The sequence below is a fragment of the Vombatus ursinus genome, unplaced genomic scaffold (genome assembly GCF_900497805.2).
Source record: "Vombatus ursinus unplaced genomic scaffold, bare-nosed wombat genome assembly UNPS02009062.1, whole genome shotgun sequence".
In the NCBI taxonomy this organism is placed as follows: domain Eukaryota; kingdom Metazoa; phylum Chordata; class Mammalia; order Diprotodontia; family Vombatidae; genus Vombatus; species Vombatus ursinus.
Window position 1 is genome coordinate 16,196,061 of NW_020948840.1, and position 18,107 is coordinate 16,214,167.

At 41.9% G+C, this 18,107-nt stretch overlaps 1 protein-coding gene across 1 annotated transcript in view; it reads left to right on the forward strand.

Moving 5' to 3' along the window:
* Nucleotides 1-1,673: 1,673 nt before the first annotated feature.
* The window catches only part of ALK (ALK receptor tyrosine kinase), a 970,895-nt gene continuing 954,461 nt past the window's right edge, over nucleotides 1,674-18,107 (forward strand). The window contains exon 1 of the mRNA XM_027850364.1: nucleotides 1,674-2,421. Coding sequence (XP_027706165.1) covers nucleotides 1,674-2,421 — 748 coding nt within the window. The remainder of the gene's footprint in view (nucleotides 2,422-18,107) is intronic.

An 18,107-nucleotide genomic window follows, 5' to 3' on the forward strand; every position in this document is an offset into this window, starting at 1 on the left:
ACGAGTCCCATACAGATCCTGTTTTGGCCTTGCAAGTCAGAAATCTCATCATTGACAATTCCTGCAGCCTCCTCTCTGTTTTTATTCAAGAACTTGCTTTCTTTCCATCTGATCCACTTAATCTCTCAATGCATAATTAGGGAGAGTGCCTGATTGTGCATTCCACTTCAAGTGTTCTCATTTGCTTAAAACATTGAATCTCACTGTTCACACATCAGTGAAATAGAGCAGAGAAGGAGGCTGGGGATTGGGGGGCGGGGGGCAAGGGTGTACTGGGCGGGCCCGCCGCTTTTCTCAATGAAAGTGTTCTCTGCCGCCCAGTCCTGGATCTGCTTTGCATATCATCTGTCCTAGCCACCTTATTGGCTGATGGGAACAGGGCCCGGGCGTGACGCTGGCTCTCCGTTGCGTGCCTGGGTTGTGGCGGGCAGTTGGAGCCTGTCGGACCCCCGCCCCTCCAGCTTTCTCCCGCCCACTTTCTCCCTGCTCCCGCTCACAGCCATCTGCAAGTGGCTGTCGGAACAGGCAGATGCAATCCAGCGGCTCCCAGGGGCTGCAGCGGCAGGGGCAGGCGGGAGCAGCTGCCACCTCCTGCACCGCCGCGTCTCGCGGAGCCTCGGAGCAGTGAGACGCCTCCTGGATGTCCACAGCAATCTGTGGGGTGGTGGTTGGCCTGGGGGGTGGGTAAGAAAAGCTGGTGGAGGGAGAGAAGAGGAAGGAAAAGCGGGGTATTTCGGGCTCCCAGGCGCCGAATGCCTTCAGCTCTCAGCACTCACTGGTAGCTGCATTCGTTCCTGGAAACTCCGAGGAGCCCAACAGATGTGGTAAAACCAGGAAGAAGGGGAAAACTTAGTGAGTAAAGGCAGAATGTAAGGACTAGGGAGCCTTAGCTCGGCGTGGTAAGCTGAAGCGCTCGCTCGGGAGCAACCAGCCGGAGCCTGGAAGTTCTGCTGCCGGAACAGCCCCAAGGGCTGCGTGCTGCGACGGAGGATAAAAAGGGGTTGACAGAAAAAAAAAAAAGTAGCCCCTTTCGATTCCCTGACTCAGTCTTTCCTCCTGTATCCCGAAGCCAGTTCCCTGAGTGGTCGGGTAAGCTAACGAGAGAAACCCAAAGGAGAACATAGGAGGTTCGCCAGATAGAGGGAACCTTCCCTCTAAGACCTACCACTCTCTGGATTGAAAGTTGCAAAGAATCCAAGGGGATCAGGGGAGCGAAAATTGCCTCCGCGTCCCCTCTCTACTCTCCCTCAAGCCCTTTTTTCTCTTTCCGTGCTGCTGCTAGAGGTTTCGAACAGAAGCCCTGTTGTTGTAGGAGAGGAGCGCTCCGTGGAGGAGAGAGGTGAAGGGGTCCCAGCTGGCGAGTTCAAAGCATCAGGACGGATTTCAACGCTCCTTTCTGCGCTCACGCCCCCTCCCTTTCCCTAAAAGCTCCCCCCGCCCTCAGCTTGTGATCGCATCCTTGGTAGGGGCATCAAAAGCATCCAGTAGTGACTGAGCTCTCAGAGTTCCAGCAGAAGGAGAACGCCATAGATCTCAGCGACTGCTCTAAGCCCTCTCCTAGTGCTTCGGGTGGTTTTTGGAGGGTGGGCGGGTGAAAAACGCCAGGGAATTCAGTGATAAGTATTTGGCTGTCCTCTTCCTCCTTTCCTGCCTTCCTCTCACTCTGGGACAGAATGAGAGCACCCAGAATGTTCCCATCGGCGGTGCTGCCACCTCTGCTGTTACTATTGCTGGTTTCAATCCCTCGGTCACTGAGCTTGGACCCTTTTGGCTTCTCCCCTGGCAGTTCTCCAACGACGGAGCAGCCCCAGACCCAAAAGCAGCAGCCCGGACAGCAGCAGCCTCAGCAGCAACGCGAGCCACTTAGCTACTCCCGGCTCCAGAGGAAGAGCCTGGCTGTGGACTTCATTGTACCCTCGCTATTCAGGATCTATGCCCGGGACCTGCTACTGTTACTTCCATCGACACCGGGTACCAGCCTACCCGAGGCGCGTAGTTCCCTGGCGCTGGACTGCTCACCTCTGCTGCTGCTGCTTCTGAGGCGTCAGGGTGCCTCCAGGACCGCTGCTCTGCCCCACCTACCACCCGGAGGACGAGTACTGTCCAAGGTCCTGAAGGGTGGCTCTGTGAGGAAGCTCCGCAGGGCCAAGCAGCTGGTGCTGGAAGTGGGCGAGGAGGCGATCCTGGAGGGCTGCACGGGGACCTCCTCTAGTCCTCCGGAACAGGCGGCTGTGGCCACGGCAGGGATGCTAGAGTTCAACCTCACAGAGATGTTCAGTTGGTGGGTTCGCCACGGGGAAGGGCGGCTGCGGATCCGCCTGATGCCGGAGAAGAAGGACTCTTTGCCAGGCAGAGAAGTAAGACTGTCTGCAGCAATAAGAGCCTCCCAGCCTCGTCTACTTTTCCAAATCATAAGGAAGGGTGAGCTGCCCCCGTCTGCATGTTCTACCACTTTATTTTTGCTTTTATTCTGATTTGTGGTTGACAATCCCCACCCCCCCCCCCCAAAAAAATTCCAAACCCAGAGCATTTAGTTCTTAACCGGCTTTCTTCCTTCTACTTCCTAAGCTCGAATCCCCAGCCAGAATTTCTTTCCTTTACTCCTCCGAAGGTGGCAACTCCCTGGGAACCTTCCCCTGTGGCACATAGGCTTGTAGAAAAGTTTGCTACTTTCGGGAGCTAGCGGAATATTGCAACAGTCTTTCAGTGTGGGACACACTGGGTTGGAGCTATAACTGCGAAGCTCTTCTATTCTCCCCCAGGCCCTAGTGGAGAATAGAAATGATTCTTTTCCCTTAAGGATAGAGACTTAATCCTCATTGTCAAAGGCACACTTAGAACCTGTCCCTGGTCTCTCCTTCAAGCATCCACCTTCTCCCTATAAGCCATTCTGCTCCCCATAGCACATACCAGTGACATAGAAAACGCTTTCAATTTTCTCAGGGAAGCAGTTGCTATTATCGGTACCTTCCTCCTCTTAAATACACAAGTGACATAGTAGGATCTGTCTTACCTCTGTTAATTTATCCTCTTTCCTCCTTGTGATTAATTTCTGATCCCCCCCCCCCAACAACTTCCCAGAGCCCTTCTAAGGACCTCAGAGGAGTTAGGGAGCAGCAAAAGAGATGGGAGTTGGGAAGGATGATTGCTTTTCTTGAGTTTTGGGTAGGGAAGAGGATTAGCTCCCCTGTTTTTTCCTCTTGCTCTTGTTCTCCTTTTCCCCAATTTCTTAACATAGCCATCTGCAGCAGCACTCAGTGGCATAACCTGGTAGGCCTCAACACTGCAGATTTCTCTGCTGGGGAGTCCTTCAATGCTGACAGTCTTTTATCTACCAACCAATTTTATTAAGGGTTATACTTAGAGGGGGGGATGATCCACCTTCTTGTCTTCCTCAGAGTATCATTTCACTAGAACATCAAGTGGATTTGTCTGGGTATTGTGTAAATTTGAATAAAATGAAATATAAAAAGGAAAATAAACAAGCCATTAAAATCATCTTTAAGAAGCCTATACTAATTCAATTGAGCAAATCTAGCTTCTTTTGATCATCTACATCTTCAGGACTAAATGAAATTCAAATGCTTTGCTAGTTAAAAAATGCTCTTTATTAATTGAGCTGAAGGCATAGAGGAAAAAAGACCTATTGTGTAGCAACAAGTATGCTCAGATTACCCCTGCCCCATTCTCCCAATCTCTCTCTCTCTGTCTCTCTCTCTCTCTCTGTCTCTCTTTGTCTCTCTGTCTCTGTCTCTCTGTCTCTCTCTCTCTCTCTCTCACACACACACATACACTCTACATCAAGAATAGTGGGCAAATTTAGAAGCTGGGGTTAGCAGATAAATACTTTCTTGTCACTACATAGAAAAGCAGTCCTAGCATGCCCCTCTCCTGGAGAAAACAGTTTGGATGCATATTTCAGCTTGAGTGCTCAGGGCACTGGGGCTTAGTGTAGCTTCTTTGTTATCTGATGTTGAGCTCATCCTAGCTGGGGGTGGGGTAGCATGGGATTGGGGAGAGGGTTAGGGTTTGAGAAGTATGGCTAGACTATACCTTTTCTGGCAACAGGAGGGAAGGAAGGTATGGGAGAAATGATCTTCTTACCCTTGATACTTTCATAATGAAATGCTGGACTTAATTTTTGTTGTTATTGCTGCTGTTATTTATTGTTATGAAGTGCATTTGTTTACTTAATCATTTTATGTATAGTCATTCTAATGAAAGACTCTGCTGATTTCAGGAGGAAATTGAAATTTTCTCCATTTTCATTTATGCTTGCCCTCCTTTTAGACACCAGTACATTTTTTTAAACCAATCATACAATGACTGCAAGCTTTAGCATAGCTTATATTAGATGTCACCAGAGGATGTTAGGTCTCAGGCATGGGTTCTCCTATTTTCAGATATAAATGTATATTTCAAATTGGTATATATATATGTATACATATATACATACATATATGTATACATACATACATATATACATATATATGTACCTTGAAGATACCAATAGTATTTCTTAATCACATATATGTGTGTATATATATATATATACATATATATACATATATATACATATATATGATTGATGTAGAGATTATACTTAAGAAATACCCTTTGCTTTGAATTGATGGGGAGGGGGTATTCTTATGTTCAATGTCTCAAAGGGACATGTCTCCAGACAATTTCCAGAAGTGATTTTCAGCTTGCATCAGGGCAAAACCTTTCCTAAGCATCTTAAGTCCTCTTATAGTGTGGTCCACTTGGCAGCAGGACCAAACCTTTATGCATCATTTGACATATCCAGCAGGGGTTGCTTTCAGAAAGGAACACTTTAGTGGCCAGAAATTTTGGCCAAGAGTTTTTCAGCAAGCTAGAGATCAAATGATTATTGATGAGATTGAAAAAGACACTAACTGTAACTGAATGAGCTCTGCCTGACCTGTAGATAGATGGGTCACCTTATTGAATAGTGCTTCTGTCCACTTAACCACCCTTCCCCTTGGGATTTATTTTGTTGCTTGGAACAGGTTGGATTTTTCTTGTCTCTGAATATTCACATTGCCCGAGAATAAGGTAGTTGGTAGTACAGGAGCTCTACCATCCTACCCACCAAATTTCCTTTACATAAAAGACTTCAGAGAAGCTTACCATGGCTTCTCAGAATTCTCAATGATTATTTCAGAGATGGAAAAGCAATCACTAGGCTGTTGCTTCACATTTCATGTCTGGATCAGCCTGCAGAGTTGTAGTCCCATCAATATACATGTGTGAAAATCCTACATAAATCCTGCGACTTGAAATGATTTTGCTGTTCATTGTGTTCATGTGAATATGACTCTATTCTCTTGATTTAGAACTTGATTTATATTAAGGGCATTTTAATAGCATGCTCTCTGTGAAAGTAAGCATTTGTTTTTTTGTTTTTTTTTTTTCTCAAGGAAAACTGGTACTATGTGGAGAGCTTGGTTCCTTAGTTGTGGGTGGTTGGTAAACTGTGATGGAGGTGGCTAGCTATTCTGATGGGACTTTTGGGTGTTTGGGAAGGGGTGGTAACATGGTAGTACTGTGGCTTTGGTCATTCCCCAAGGAGTTATGGATGTGAGTGAGCCCAGAGGCTCAAAGGAACCTTCATATCATGAGCAGAAGGCAAAGCAGTGGCTGCCAAACAACATCTAATGTTCCATTGGAGCTAGCTGAAAGAGATTGAAATTTGGCTAACTATGAGTCCCCAAGGGCAACAAATACTCCTGAGAAAGATTGTAAATTGTGACTTGTAATAACATGCCATGTTATCAGTTTTTCTTTGATGAACAACTTTGCATTCAATAAATGAGATCAGTGCTCTAAGTACATCAGGGAAATCTTTCTGATGCCTGAAAGTGATATTCCTCTAAGTGTGGAATGGCCTTCTAAGGACAGGGGTAGGGAAAATGTGAGGGGTAGACAAGCTATAAGTCTCTATGAATCATTTCTCTAAAAGCCCATTTTATATTTTTACACGATGAGAAGCCATCTGGGAATCACCTTCTGTTGCTGGTGTGGCATAACAGTTATTCAATGTAATTCTGATAGGGGGGGATAGAGAGAGAGAAAGAAAGTCAAGTGGCATGGGCGAGCATTGGACTTACTATGAGAAGACCTGGGTTCCTATAGCCTTGCTGCTTAGAAGTTGTATGGTTTTGGGCAAGTCATTCAACCTCTCTAGATTTTAGCTTACTCATCGATAAAATGACAGGGTTAGCTTAGATGATTCCTGAGGATCTCTCCAGTTCTTGAGCCTATGACTAATGGATGGAAGTTGCCTAGGAGGTAGATTGTAGTCAAAATCAGGGAGCAAGTTCTTAGTTTTTAACAACTAGAACTAACAATGGAATGATAGGCAATTTCCTATCTTTGGAAGGGTTAAGTGGGGACTAAATAATCATCTGTCAGAAATCTCATAGAGGCTATTCCTATTCTGGATGGGAAGTTGCACTAAATGACTTTTAAGGTTCTGACCAAATCCAGCATACTACAAACAACAATCACTTTGGGGGAGAGATGGGGAGGGTTCTGCTGGTGAGGTGAAACAACTGATAAGCGTATAGTGATGTTGATTCTTCCATCCTCTTTCTTTTCTTGGGAGGTAGCCTAGCTCCTTCTCTCCTCCTTCCCCTTGACAAAAATGTGCTTATCCATGGCTTAACATGCCTGCTATGTGAGCCAATCCTTGTTACATTTTGTCGGAGGTTTGAAGGGACTGTTGTTTCTCCCAAATATCAGAGAAAGGTCTGGGTGGAGGATGGCTTATGGAAGAAAGGGCTATGACTGCTTCTGATTCTGTCTAATTGAATGACTTAGGGCCTTCTTATGCAAGAGAAAACAGAGACACATAGAATAATCATTCCTTACTCCAATATTGACATTTTTGGGTTCAGGAAAAAAAAACAAACAACCTTTCACATACCTAAGCCTCTGTGAACATCTCCATTTTGTTGGGGGTGGGGGAAAAGGATCAATCAGAGCTTTCAAAAATGACACAACTTGCAGGAGATGAGTTGGAAAAATTGGACATACTATAGTTTAGAGAAGATCAGCAAGCCTGATTTAAGGGTTGGGAGGACTGATTTATGATGAAAGATGAAAAGAATTAAATATATATGGCAAAGCTAAGTGGTGATGAAGGGGGAGCCATGGTAACAACCTACAAATCTCTGAAGAGTGAGAATGGCAGAGAAAGAGGAATTATTTAGTGTGGGCCTTAGAAGCACTGGGATGAGGATCACAAATGGTTCAATTTCAAGGATATGTACTTTCCTTCCCAGTGCCTGAAAGCAATTTTCTGACTGTAGAATGATCAGAAAAGGGATGGAACGTGTGGTCTAGATAAATTACAAGTGTATATCATAATTTTTTTTTAAAAAAAGTAATTTCAATGATGATAAACCATAGGGAAAGTACATAGGGTCTCAAGAGATGGGGGTTGTCAATCTGATCCCTCTAGGGGACTCTTTTGACTCTAATGCTTCCATGTAAAAAATAATTGCATCTTTTTTTTAGAGTGGGAGAGGTTTATAAGAGTTTTATTGATGAGAAATTGTAGAAGACTACTTTACTTGGCATTTCTGATGTCTATAATACCCTTCCCCATTTTACAGATCAGGAAGCTGAGACCCATCAAAAGGACTCAAGTCACCTTGTAAATCCTAGGTTTGGGAGTAAGACTGAGATCTTCTAAATCCATTCCTCAGTTTACTGGACCATGTTGCCTTCCTGAAAATGCATTACTATGTTAAAGATGTAGCCCACACCCCAAAGTACACATTGTAAATTTAAAAAGGGGGGGGAAGGTAGGTGTGTTTATGCATCTGCATTACTTATTTGTAGAACATGTGAACACACATAGACATATTTATGTTGTAGGGGTGGATGGTGGGGAAGGGAGGTGAGAATTCTTGTTAAGGAAAATGATTTTCTTTATTAGAAAGTTGATCTAGTCTAGAGAGCACTATCTTGGGAATCTGAGAATGCATTTCTCTTATGAGAGAAGAGGATAATGGAGTTGAGAAGAATAGCCACCCCTATACCCTCTTGTTGTCTGGCATCATAGGAATTTACTGAACAGCTTTGTGGAGGTCAATGTCTCCACTGATTAGCATTTTTAAAATAAGTTTTATTATTTAATGGATGGGGTGACCCATACCTCTGACCCTAGCATTTGATAATTCATTAGTATTTGTATAACCCTATGATTTAACTTCATTGCACAGCTTAGGTATGAGAAAGCATTTAATCTTTTTGTTTGTATGTCATGTTATTTCTATATACACTACCCTTCCTATTTAGAATTGAATTCTCCCATGAGTTAATTCAACAAAGAAAAAATGCAGCTATCTGTTTATTATATTTTTAAAGTGGCAACTTTGTAATATAACAATAATCCCTTAAATTTATATCACACTTAATTCTTTTTTTATTTTTTATTTTTTGCTTTTTGGTGAGGCAATCAGGGTTAAGTGACTTGCCCATGGTCACACAGCTAGTAAGTGTTATACTTAATTTTTTTAAAGCACTTTTTCATACATTATTTCATTTGATTCTTACAATAATTCTAGGAGGTAGTGCTCTTATTATCCCCATTTTACAGATGAAGAAATTGAAGCAAACAAGTGACTTGTCTAGGATCACGTAGCTAGTACGTGTTTGAGGCTGGATTTGAACTCAGATCATCCTGACTACAGACTGGGCAGTCTAGTAAATAGGGCAGGCATTATTGTAATTGTACAGGTGAGGAAACAGAGGCTCGGAGAATTTGAATGACTTGGCCAAGGTCACACAACTATCAGGTAGCAGAGCACAAATTAGCACAGTGCCTGGCACATACTAGGTGCTTAATACATGCTTACTATTGAAGTCACCTCAAAGGATAAGAACAAAATTAAATTTAAATGAGTGAAATAAGTAATTCAAAGCTGTAGTACCATCAAAACTTTTAAAGTATCAACATGAAAAGCTCCATCTTACATCACACCTTAAAGGTCAACAGACCAGGGTTTGGTGGGTGGAGGCCTCCAAAGGGATGGTTCAACATGAGAAATGACTTTAACTCACAGTGGTAGAAATAGAGAATGACTTGAATTTAATCTTTTAAGAGATTATTAACTCTTCTTGGCACATTGACAAGTATGCCTTGATATACTCAAAATTACCTGATCATTGCTGGGAGATAAATACCTCACCACTGAAAATCTGAGCTTCCTCAAATGTACTTTCTACTTTGCTCTTCCAGAAAGACACTGAATCACCACTTAACCACTTTTAAAATCAATCAACAGGCATTTACTAAGCACTTAATATGTGTGAGGGACTATAACAGGCCCTGGGAATACAAAGACAGAAATAAAACAGTTCCTGCCCTGAAGGAGCTTACTTTATATATTACATTTTTAGTGTGAAAATACATTGGAGGGGCTGTAAGCTCCAGCCCTACCCTTATCATGTTCATGAGCTGAACAGATGGGGCAGTTCCTCCCAATCCAGGTCCAAACTATCCATTCTGAAATGGATGGAGTGGAAGCAGATGTGGAATACCACCCAAGTAATTGAAATGAGTTCATTAGGAATAGTCAAGCCCTTAAGATACCGTGATGACTTATAACTTGGGTACCTAGAGTAGGAACTCAGTGGAAGATAGTGCTTCTTTCCCCAGAAAATGCTGCTGGGGTCTATTTGGCATTCATGGAGCATTTTGCATTGGCAGTCATTTTTATTAGTTATTTCTGATCCATTGCCTCCCAAGAGTGAGCATGGCTATTTTCTCCCTTCTTTGTAGAAGAGGGGAAATGGGAAGTATGTGTATGGAGAGGGAAAATAGCTTGTCCAAGGATCTCATTGAGTCAGCTGAGGATAGTGCTTAGAAGGAGGAGGGGCAAAGGACAACTCTAAGTCCCAGCCTTGTATCATTGGACCCTCATAGTGTTTCTTGTCTGTATAGGGCTACCAATTTCACCCAACCTTGTGATGGCTTACTGTCCCTCACATAGGCAAAGGTGGGAATTCATATTCAAGGAAAAGCTTTGGAAGGGAGTTAAGTCATTATTGACCTGAAGAGGGGTGGGGTCAAAATGTCCTCATTTATGAAGAAGCTTTCAGATGGGAATTATTCTTTCCCTTATAAATTCATCCTTGAACTTTAATGCCTGTCCATTCCTAAGCAAAGGTCTTCCTTGGGCGAAATTCCTACAGGCTACCCTGAAGCTATATGGTGTGCTTTCCAAAAAGTAAGGAGCCTGAGAAGCACGTGTGAGGAGGGCTCTCTGGGACAGACACTCCAACCACTTGGTTAATTAAAGCGTATTTGTTCTTTGAACCTTATCTTTCTGGATAAGTAGAACAGGTTTAGGGAGAAGTAGATTGTCAGGTCCTCCTGCAGGGGGAAAGGGAGTGGCTAAATGGTAGCCATGAAAATAAATATAAGACCCTGGGACAAAAGAAATCAGGACACTCCTAAAGGAAACCAGGCATCAGGTCAAAGGAAAATGAAAAGGTCGTCTAAATCATTTCATATACTCTTCTTTTCTTTTCATCTTTCATTCAGTTTCCATGGGGATCTGGGATGATGGTAGAGTCCACTATTTTAATGAATGCTTATGCCCCTTAGAGTACTCTGTGCTCTAGCCAAATTGGATTCTCTGCCATTCCCTACATCTTCCCACCTCTTTGCCTTTTTTTCACTGACCTTTTTGTGCCTGGAATGTTCTGCTTGCCTCCTCTTCCTCTGTTGAATGGTTACCCATCATTTAAAGCCTGTTATAGAGCCCAGAGAGAGCATCCTGAGGGTACTTGGTACTCACCCATAGTTCCTAACAAAAGTACGGCATTTGCATAGTCAGTAAGTATCATGTTTTCAGTAAATGAAGTAATATATGTGAAGGCATTTTATAACTCAGAAGTATAAATACAAGTGCATATAAATGTAAGCCGCTGTTGTTATTATGGTCACTGAGGAAAAATTTGCGTGGTGTTTACAAATGCATCCTTTTATTTTTGACTTGTAACAAATATGCATTGTCAAGCAAAACAAATTCCCATAATAGCGATTTCTGAGAATGTATGTCTTATTCCACATCTTGAGTTCATCATCTCTCTGCTAGGAGGTAAGTAGCAGACTTCATTATCAGTCCTCTGGAATTGAGATTGGTCATTGCATTGATCAGAATTTGATGCAAACACATCCTAATATACCTGTCATTCAGTCCATTCCATGGACTCTGCTGACCCACTCTTCTGTCCCTGGCAGTTGGCCCTTTATTAGTATTTGTATCGATGTCATATACTTTCATGCACAGCTTATGGCCTGACAAAACCCTAGCCTTGGAGTCAGGACATTTATGTTTTGTTCCTGACACTACCAGGACAGTGTGACCATCAGAAACGTGTCTTCTAATTTCTTCACTTAAGTTTCTTGATATTTTAAGTAAAATGGCATTATCTCATTCTCTCTTTCCACTTTCAGTTACAAGATGCTGTGAATTCTATCCACCCAATTCAATCAATGCCATTCCAACAAGCATTTATCAAGCACCTTCTGTATTCAAGGCACTATGCCAGGCGCTGGGGATACAAAGACCTTCCTTTATTCCCCCCCTCCCCCCCCCAAAAAAGGGAAAACAATCCTTGCTCTCAGGAAAGTTGCTTTCTCCTAAACTCATATGAGCTGCATTTTGCCCTCCTTTCACTTTTAATTTCATAGTGTCATCAATTCCATCTATCCAGTGCAATTCAAGAAACATTTAATCAAGCACTAATTAGATGATAGGCCTTGTGCCGGGTGTTGGTGACACAAAGACAAAAATGAAACAGTTCTTGCTCTCAAGGAGTTCACATTTTAATCAAGCTTACATGAGCTTCATCATGCCCTCTTTTCTTTTATAGCTCCTATGTTCTGTCAAATTTCATCTACTTAACATCTTTCCCAAGTGTGATAGGTCTCTGAAGAGGCATTAGAAAGAGACTGTAGATTCAGAGTATCTGGGTTCCAATCCCACCTCTGACACTTACTTTTTTTTTTTACATAAGGCAAATTATTTAGTCTTCCTGGGTCTCTGTTTCCCTTTCCGTAAAATGAGATTGTTAGACTAGATGGACTTTGAGGAACCTTCTGACTCTAGATCTGTGGTCCTTTGATACCATTGCTATCTTCTTAATCAGGACTGCTTAATCAGTAACTTGAACTATTGCAACGGCCCCTAACAGGTCTTCCCTTGGATAGTTATCCTTTATGTCACTGCCAGACTAATCATTATCCAGAGCCTGGTCCATGTCAAAACCCATCACTGGCTCGCTATTTCTCACTAGGCATAGAATATAACCCAAGGTCACCCACAATCTTGTACTACCTTACCTTTCTAGCCTAAAGCTATGCTCCTTGCCTTCATGTATTCTATGCTCCAGTCAACAGGAACCCCTTGACATCTTTGGTACGTACTCTAATTTTTTCCATCTGTGCCTTTGCTCATAATATTTTTAATGTTTGAGATGCCTTCTCCTCCATTACCTGTTCGATTCCCAATCATTCATTAAACCACAGTCCCAAAACTGCCTCCTCCATGAAGCCTTCTCTGATCTTCACCAGTTGAAAATGAGCTTCATTAGCACTTATGGAACACTTGACTCACACCTCTCTTACGCACTTCTCCTGTGTTATTTTGTGCTGGAACTTTTGTGTCCTATATCCTCCTCGATTGTAAGCTTCAGAAGGTCATGGAGCATATGGTTATCTAAACTTCTTATATCTTCTCTTCCTCAAATAATGCCCTGTTCACAGTAAGTACTTAATAATTGCTTGTTGAATTAAATTGAGTTTTACCCATTTCTTTATCACCACCCACTCGATAGGAATGTTACAGAAAATCATCCCAATGCCTTTTTAAATGCATCATGAAAATAAACATTGAAGCCTATGGCCAGAGTGAACTTAAAGAAACCTGGCAATGGCAATAGAGTACATTCAATACAATCTCCTTTTCCTTTATATTCCCAATTATTTTTGTTTTCATTGGGATCCCATTTGACACCTCACTGCCTTTATTAAAAGTAGAAGGGAATGAGACAGCAGAATGTGTGAAGATGCAGAGAGGAGAAGAATATGGGAGCAAGTTCCCTTAGGTGGGGGACACATACGAACTGGTGGATGCAGAATAGAGGTAAGAGTGCTTGAGAAGGAGGAAGAGACACCTTTTACTAGGTTAGATGCAGAAGCAGATGTGCAGGTAGAGTCAGAGGAGATAAGAACTTATTCCAAATATTCTTGATCTTCTCAGTAAAGTATAATGCCAGTTCATGCCTACCTAGGTCACCAAGTATTTTGGCCTCTCCACTCTCTTCCATTGCGTCTTGCTTTCCTCAATCTTCTTTCTCAAGCATCTTCCTGGCAAATCCTGCTGAGGAAGGGCACCAAATATTTTGCTGCATTTCCTTTGTGTCAACCTGACACAAACCTGGGCAGCTGAGGTGAGAAGCCTGCCTCATGGAATGCTTCTCTTTGGAATAGACCACATTTGTCTTGACATAGTAATTTGAAAGTTTGGTTGAAGAAAAATGTCACGAAACACAAATGCAGATTTGATACATCTGACCTTTCTTTTCTTCAGAACAATAAATGTCAAACAGCTTAAAATGACAGGCTGAGGTGGCTGCTGATTATTGATGTGTTTAAATATTTGGGTACAGAGCCTGTCTCAGACTTAAGTCTGATTTACATAAAGAGTCTGATTTATGACAAGGAAAGACTTTGAAGAAACCCACAGAATTGGGGCTATTTATGTCTGACAAAACTGCAGGCTTGAAGAGAAAACATAATTGATCCTTGAAAGGACCAGAGACATTTGATAATATTGGGAAACTAATTTTGTCTTAAAAAACCATCTTTCTTTTTTCACTTGTGTGCCCTAATTCTCTGGTTGGCAGTGACTTTCTCCCTCAAACATCACTTAGCTCTTTCTTTTGCTGTTTCTTATGCAATTATCATGTAATAACGTGTATTAAGGTCAGTGAGGTAGGGCAGTAGATAAAATGCCAGGTTTGGAGTCAGGAAGACTCATCTTCCTGAGTTCAAATCTGGCCTCAGACACTTTCTAGCTATGTGACCCTGGGCAAGTCACTTAACCCTGTTTGCCTTGGTTTGCTTATTTGTAAAATAAGCTGGAGAAGGAAATGGCAAATTCTTTGCCAAGAAAACCCCCAAATGAGGTCATGAAGAGTCAGACATCACTGAAAAACAACTGAACAATGTGTAATTAATGTATATTGAATGTGTATTAAAGCTCCCAATGTTGTGGATCGCTTTACTAGTCTGTGTGTTCTCTGAAAGTGAGAACCAATCATGCCTTTTCTAGATTCTGCATGTTCCCCAGTCTCCATGACAATGCTCTGAATGCAATAGGTACATAATCAGAGAATATTGTTGGTGTTAGTACTGTGTAGTGCTACAAAGGAATAGAAACCATCAGGCAACACGATGTAGGATCTCTTCTACTTTATGAGAAATGAGTCTCATCATTTTTACTTGCCTAATTTCTTCCATTTTACTGAAGATTTTTTATTGTTAAAAATGGAAAGAAAGGAAAATCAGGGAATGATATTACACCAGCTATAGTGAATCCTTTTAAATTTCTAGTATTGGAACTCAGAGTAAAATGATTTCCCTGATATCACTCCCAGTTATTATTTTCAGAGGAGTTGAGAAAGGATAATGATTGACCCTTTTAAAAAATTCTCCAAAATACTTTTTTCCCTGACCACATTAATTTTGGAGGAGATTCAGTTTGGTTTGTTTTAGTTCAGATTATGTATACCGTTTGGGCCCTAACTGTAATCCTCAAAATGGGATTGATCTGAAAAGGAATTAAAAGGTAAACAAATTAAATCGGTGTTGGTTCCATATGATTCATATAGATATTGTAGCATGAAACAAACTACCCCCATCAAAGAACAAAAATAAGGCTGTGTGACCAGAAGTCTTCCAATGGAGACTGGATGTTGAGGATGTTGTAAAGATCGTATAAACCAGGACACTTGCGGAGTCCTATCTAACACAGTTGTTGTGATTCTGTGAATATCAAATGTTATGTTAATTGACAGATACCTCTAAAGTTCCAAAGGAAATTTTTGTAACTTAACCTATTCTCAGCACAAATATAGAACCTTCATAATTTCAGGGCAAAAAAAGGCTTTACTACAAAAATAAACTTTGAAAACAAAAGCAGACACGGAAGAGCTCAGATAGAGTGGTTAGAATCCTGGCCAGAAATCAAGAGAATTGGTTGGGCTTTTATCCCAACTCTAGCATTAACTCACTGTGTGACTTTCAGAAAGCCCCTTAGTTTCCCTGGGCCTTGGTATTTTTTATTGTAACATGTGGATATTGAACTATATCAGCAGTGAGGAACCTTCTGATTCTAAAATTTTCTGTTTCTTTAGCTAATGTTGAAGCATTATAGAGATGATTATTATAGAAGTAAATTGCTCTAGTAATGTTCCTCCTGGCACCACTCAGGGTTTGGAGCTGAGGCTGGCACCAGTCTTGGGTTAGGAGATCACCATAGACTGAGAATTTTTGAGCAGTAAAGGCCATGAGTGGAAGGTCAATTAAATTGAATTCAACAAACACTTATTAAGCATCCATTATGTTCTAGTCACTAGGATACAAAGAAAAAAATCAAAAAGAAGAAAAAAAAAGAATTTTTCCCTCAAGGAGCTTACTTTCTACCCACTCCCTTGTGAGGAGTAGCTGGAAGTCTTGGGTTGGTCAGGCAGAGCCAGGGGTCATTTATTAGAGCCTATTGTTTAGTCATTTTAGTTGTGTCTGACTCTTTTTGATCCCATTTGAGGTTTTCTTGTCAGAGATTCTGGAGTGATCTGCCATTTCCTTCTCCAGCCCATTTTATAAATGAAGAAATAAGTCAAATGGGGTTAAATGACCTGCCCATGGGGGCAGCTAGGTGGTGCAGTGGATAGAGCACCGGCCCTGAAGTCAGGAGGACTTGAGTTCTTATCTGACCTCACACCAAACACTTGACATTTACTAGCTTTGTAACCCTGGGCAAGTCACTTAACCCCAATTGCCTTTAAAAAAAAATGACTTGACCAAGGTCACACAGCTAGGAAGTATTTGAGACTGACTTTGAACTCACAAAGATGAGTCTTTCTGATTCCAGGCCCAGTGCTCTATCCACTGTGTTGCTTAGCTGTCCCATTAGAATCCATATAAACAGGTTCCTAAACAGAGGCATTAGAAGTAGAATGTAGATCTCAGATGTTTGGGTATGAGAGGATCATAGATATTGAGAGACAAGGGGAAAATATACTCTGAAGTTAGGCAATGCATTTGGATACAGGAAGAAGTAAAATAGGTTCAAGTTTCACAGAGTCCAAGCATTTTGCAGTACCAGGGTCTTAAAGGTGTGTTTTTTATTTATGGCCAACTATGAGAGGATAGCTAATCCCACTTTCTAGTTTCTCCATATTATCTTCTATCAACAAGCATTAGTGCTATCCTCTGGTAAAACGCCAGTTGAGGGTATGGACAACTAAGGATAATTTGGAAAGTCATTGATAATTAGCTCAAATGGCCATGGTATTGATGGATAGCATCTGTGCAATGGAGAGACAACTAGGCTTGGAGTCAGGGGGTATAATGCTTGTTATCTGTGCAAGTCATTTCACTTCCTCTGAGTCCCAGTTTCCTCATCTGTCAGTTGAAGGGATTGGACTAGATGATCTCTGAGATCTTTTCTAGCCCTAAAGCTATGACTTTATGTGTGATGCTGTGCCCCTGTGCATGGCATTCCCTCCTCACTTTTGCCTTTTAGAATTCCTAGTTTCTTCAAAGCTCAACTCAAGTACTACCTCTCAATGAGACCTTTCCTGATTACCCTTCCCCCACAGCTACTAGTGCCGTCTGCCCTCCAAATTACCTTTTTTAGTATGTATATTTTGTATATACTTTGCTCCTTCTGTCTTTCCCATAAAGGGTAGGAAAGACCATTTATTGGGTGCTGCTCGGTGCCATGTACACTAAGCTCTTTACAAATATTATCTGATTTGATCTTTTAATAATAATAGATGTTATTATTTACATTTGAGGAAACTGAGGTAAACAGAGGTTAAGTGACTTGCCCAAGGTCACACTGCTAGTGAGTATTTGAGGCTGGATTTGAACTCAGGTCTTCCTGACTCCAGGCCCAGAGCTCTATCAACCACCTCCATCCCTCCATAGAATGTAAACTCCTTGAGGGCAGGTACTGTTTCATTTTTTTTCTTTGTACCCCTCATACTTAGCATAGTGCCTAGCACATCGTAGATGTTCAGTAAATGATTGTTGATTGATTGACCCCAAAGCCTTTTGACAAATGATTGATTAACATATACTAGAATAAGATCTTTGAAAACATATACTAGAATAAGATCTTTGAAAATTATTTTCATTTCTACCCAAAAGGGGAAACCAGATTATTTTCAGGTACTCAACAGGATGCAGAAGAACACTAAATTGAGCTGTGCTAAATTCGTTCAGTCCCAGAGAAACACAGAGGAGTCACTTCAAGTCTCTGATTCCTTGGTTGTTACTGACAATTGCTGCCAACCGGGAAAGAAGCTGTGAGGAGAGAACAAAGCCCAGCCCTGCTGCACTCCCATCTCCTCACTCCAGGGGAGAGCAGAGGAAGGGGGAGAATAAGGGAGGAAATACGGTTAAGAGAAAAGACTGGTACTGGAGCAGATTGTGCTGCTCTCAAGATCTTTTGCTTATTACTTAATGACTCCTTAACTCTTTTCTGAGCAGCAGGAGATACCCTATTTTAGAGATTAAAAATGGACTTTCTGGAATTAGAGTAAACAGCTGGAGGGTTGACAAAGGTCCCCACCAGTAATCATCTGCACAGTGTCCAAGGAAAGAGCTCTGACCTGGGGACCCTCTCAGGCTTGATCATATCAATTCCCTCCTCCGATGGCATCCCACTACCTCTAGAAAAATGCAGTCTGCTCTGTTTGGCCTTTAGCAGTTGTAGCCTGACACTAGCCTACTTTTTCTGGGCTTATTTAGGTTACTCCCATTCATGCCCTCT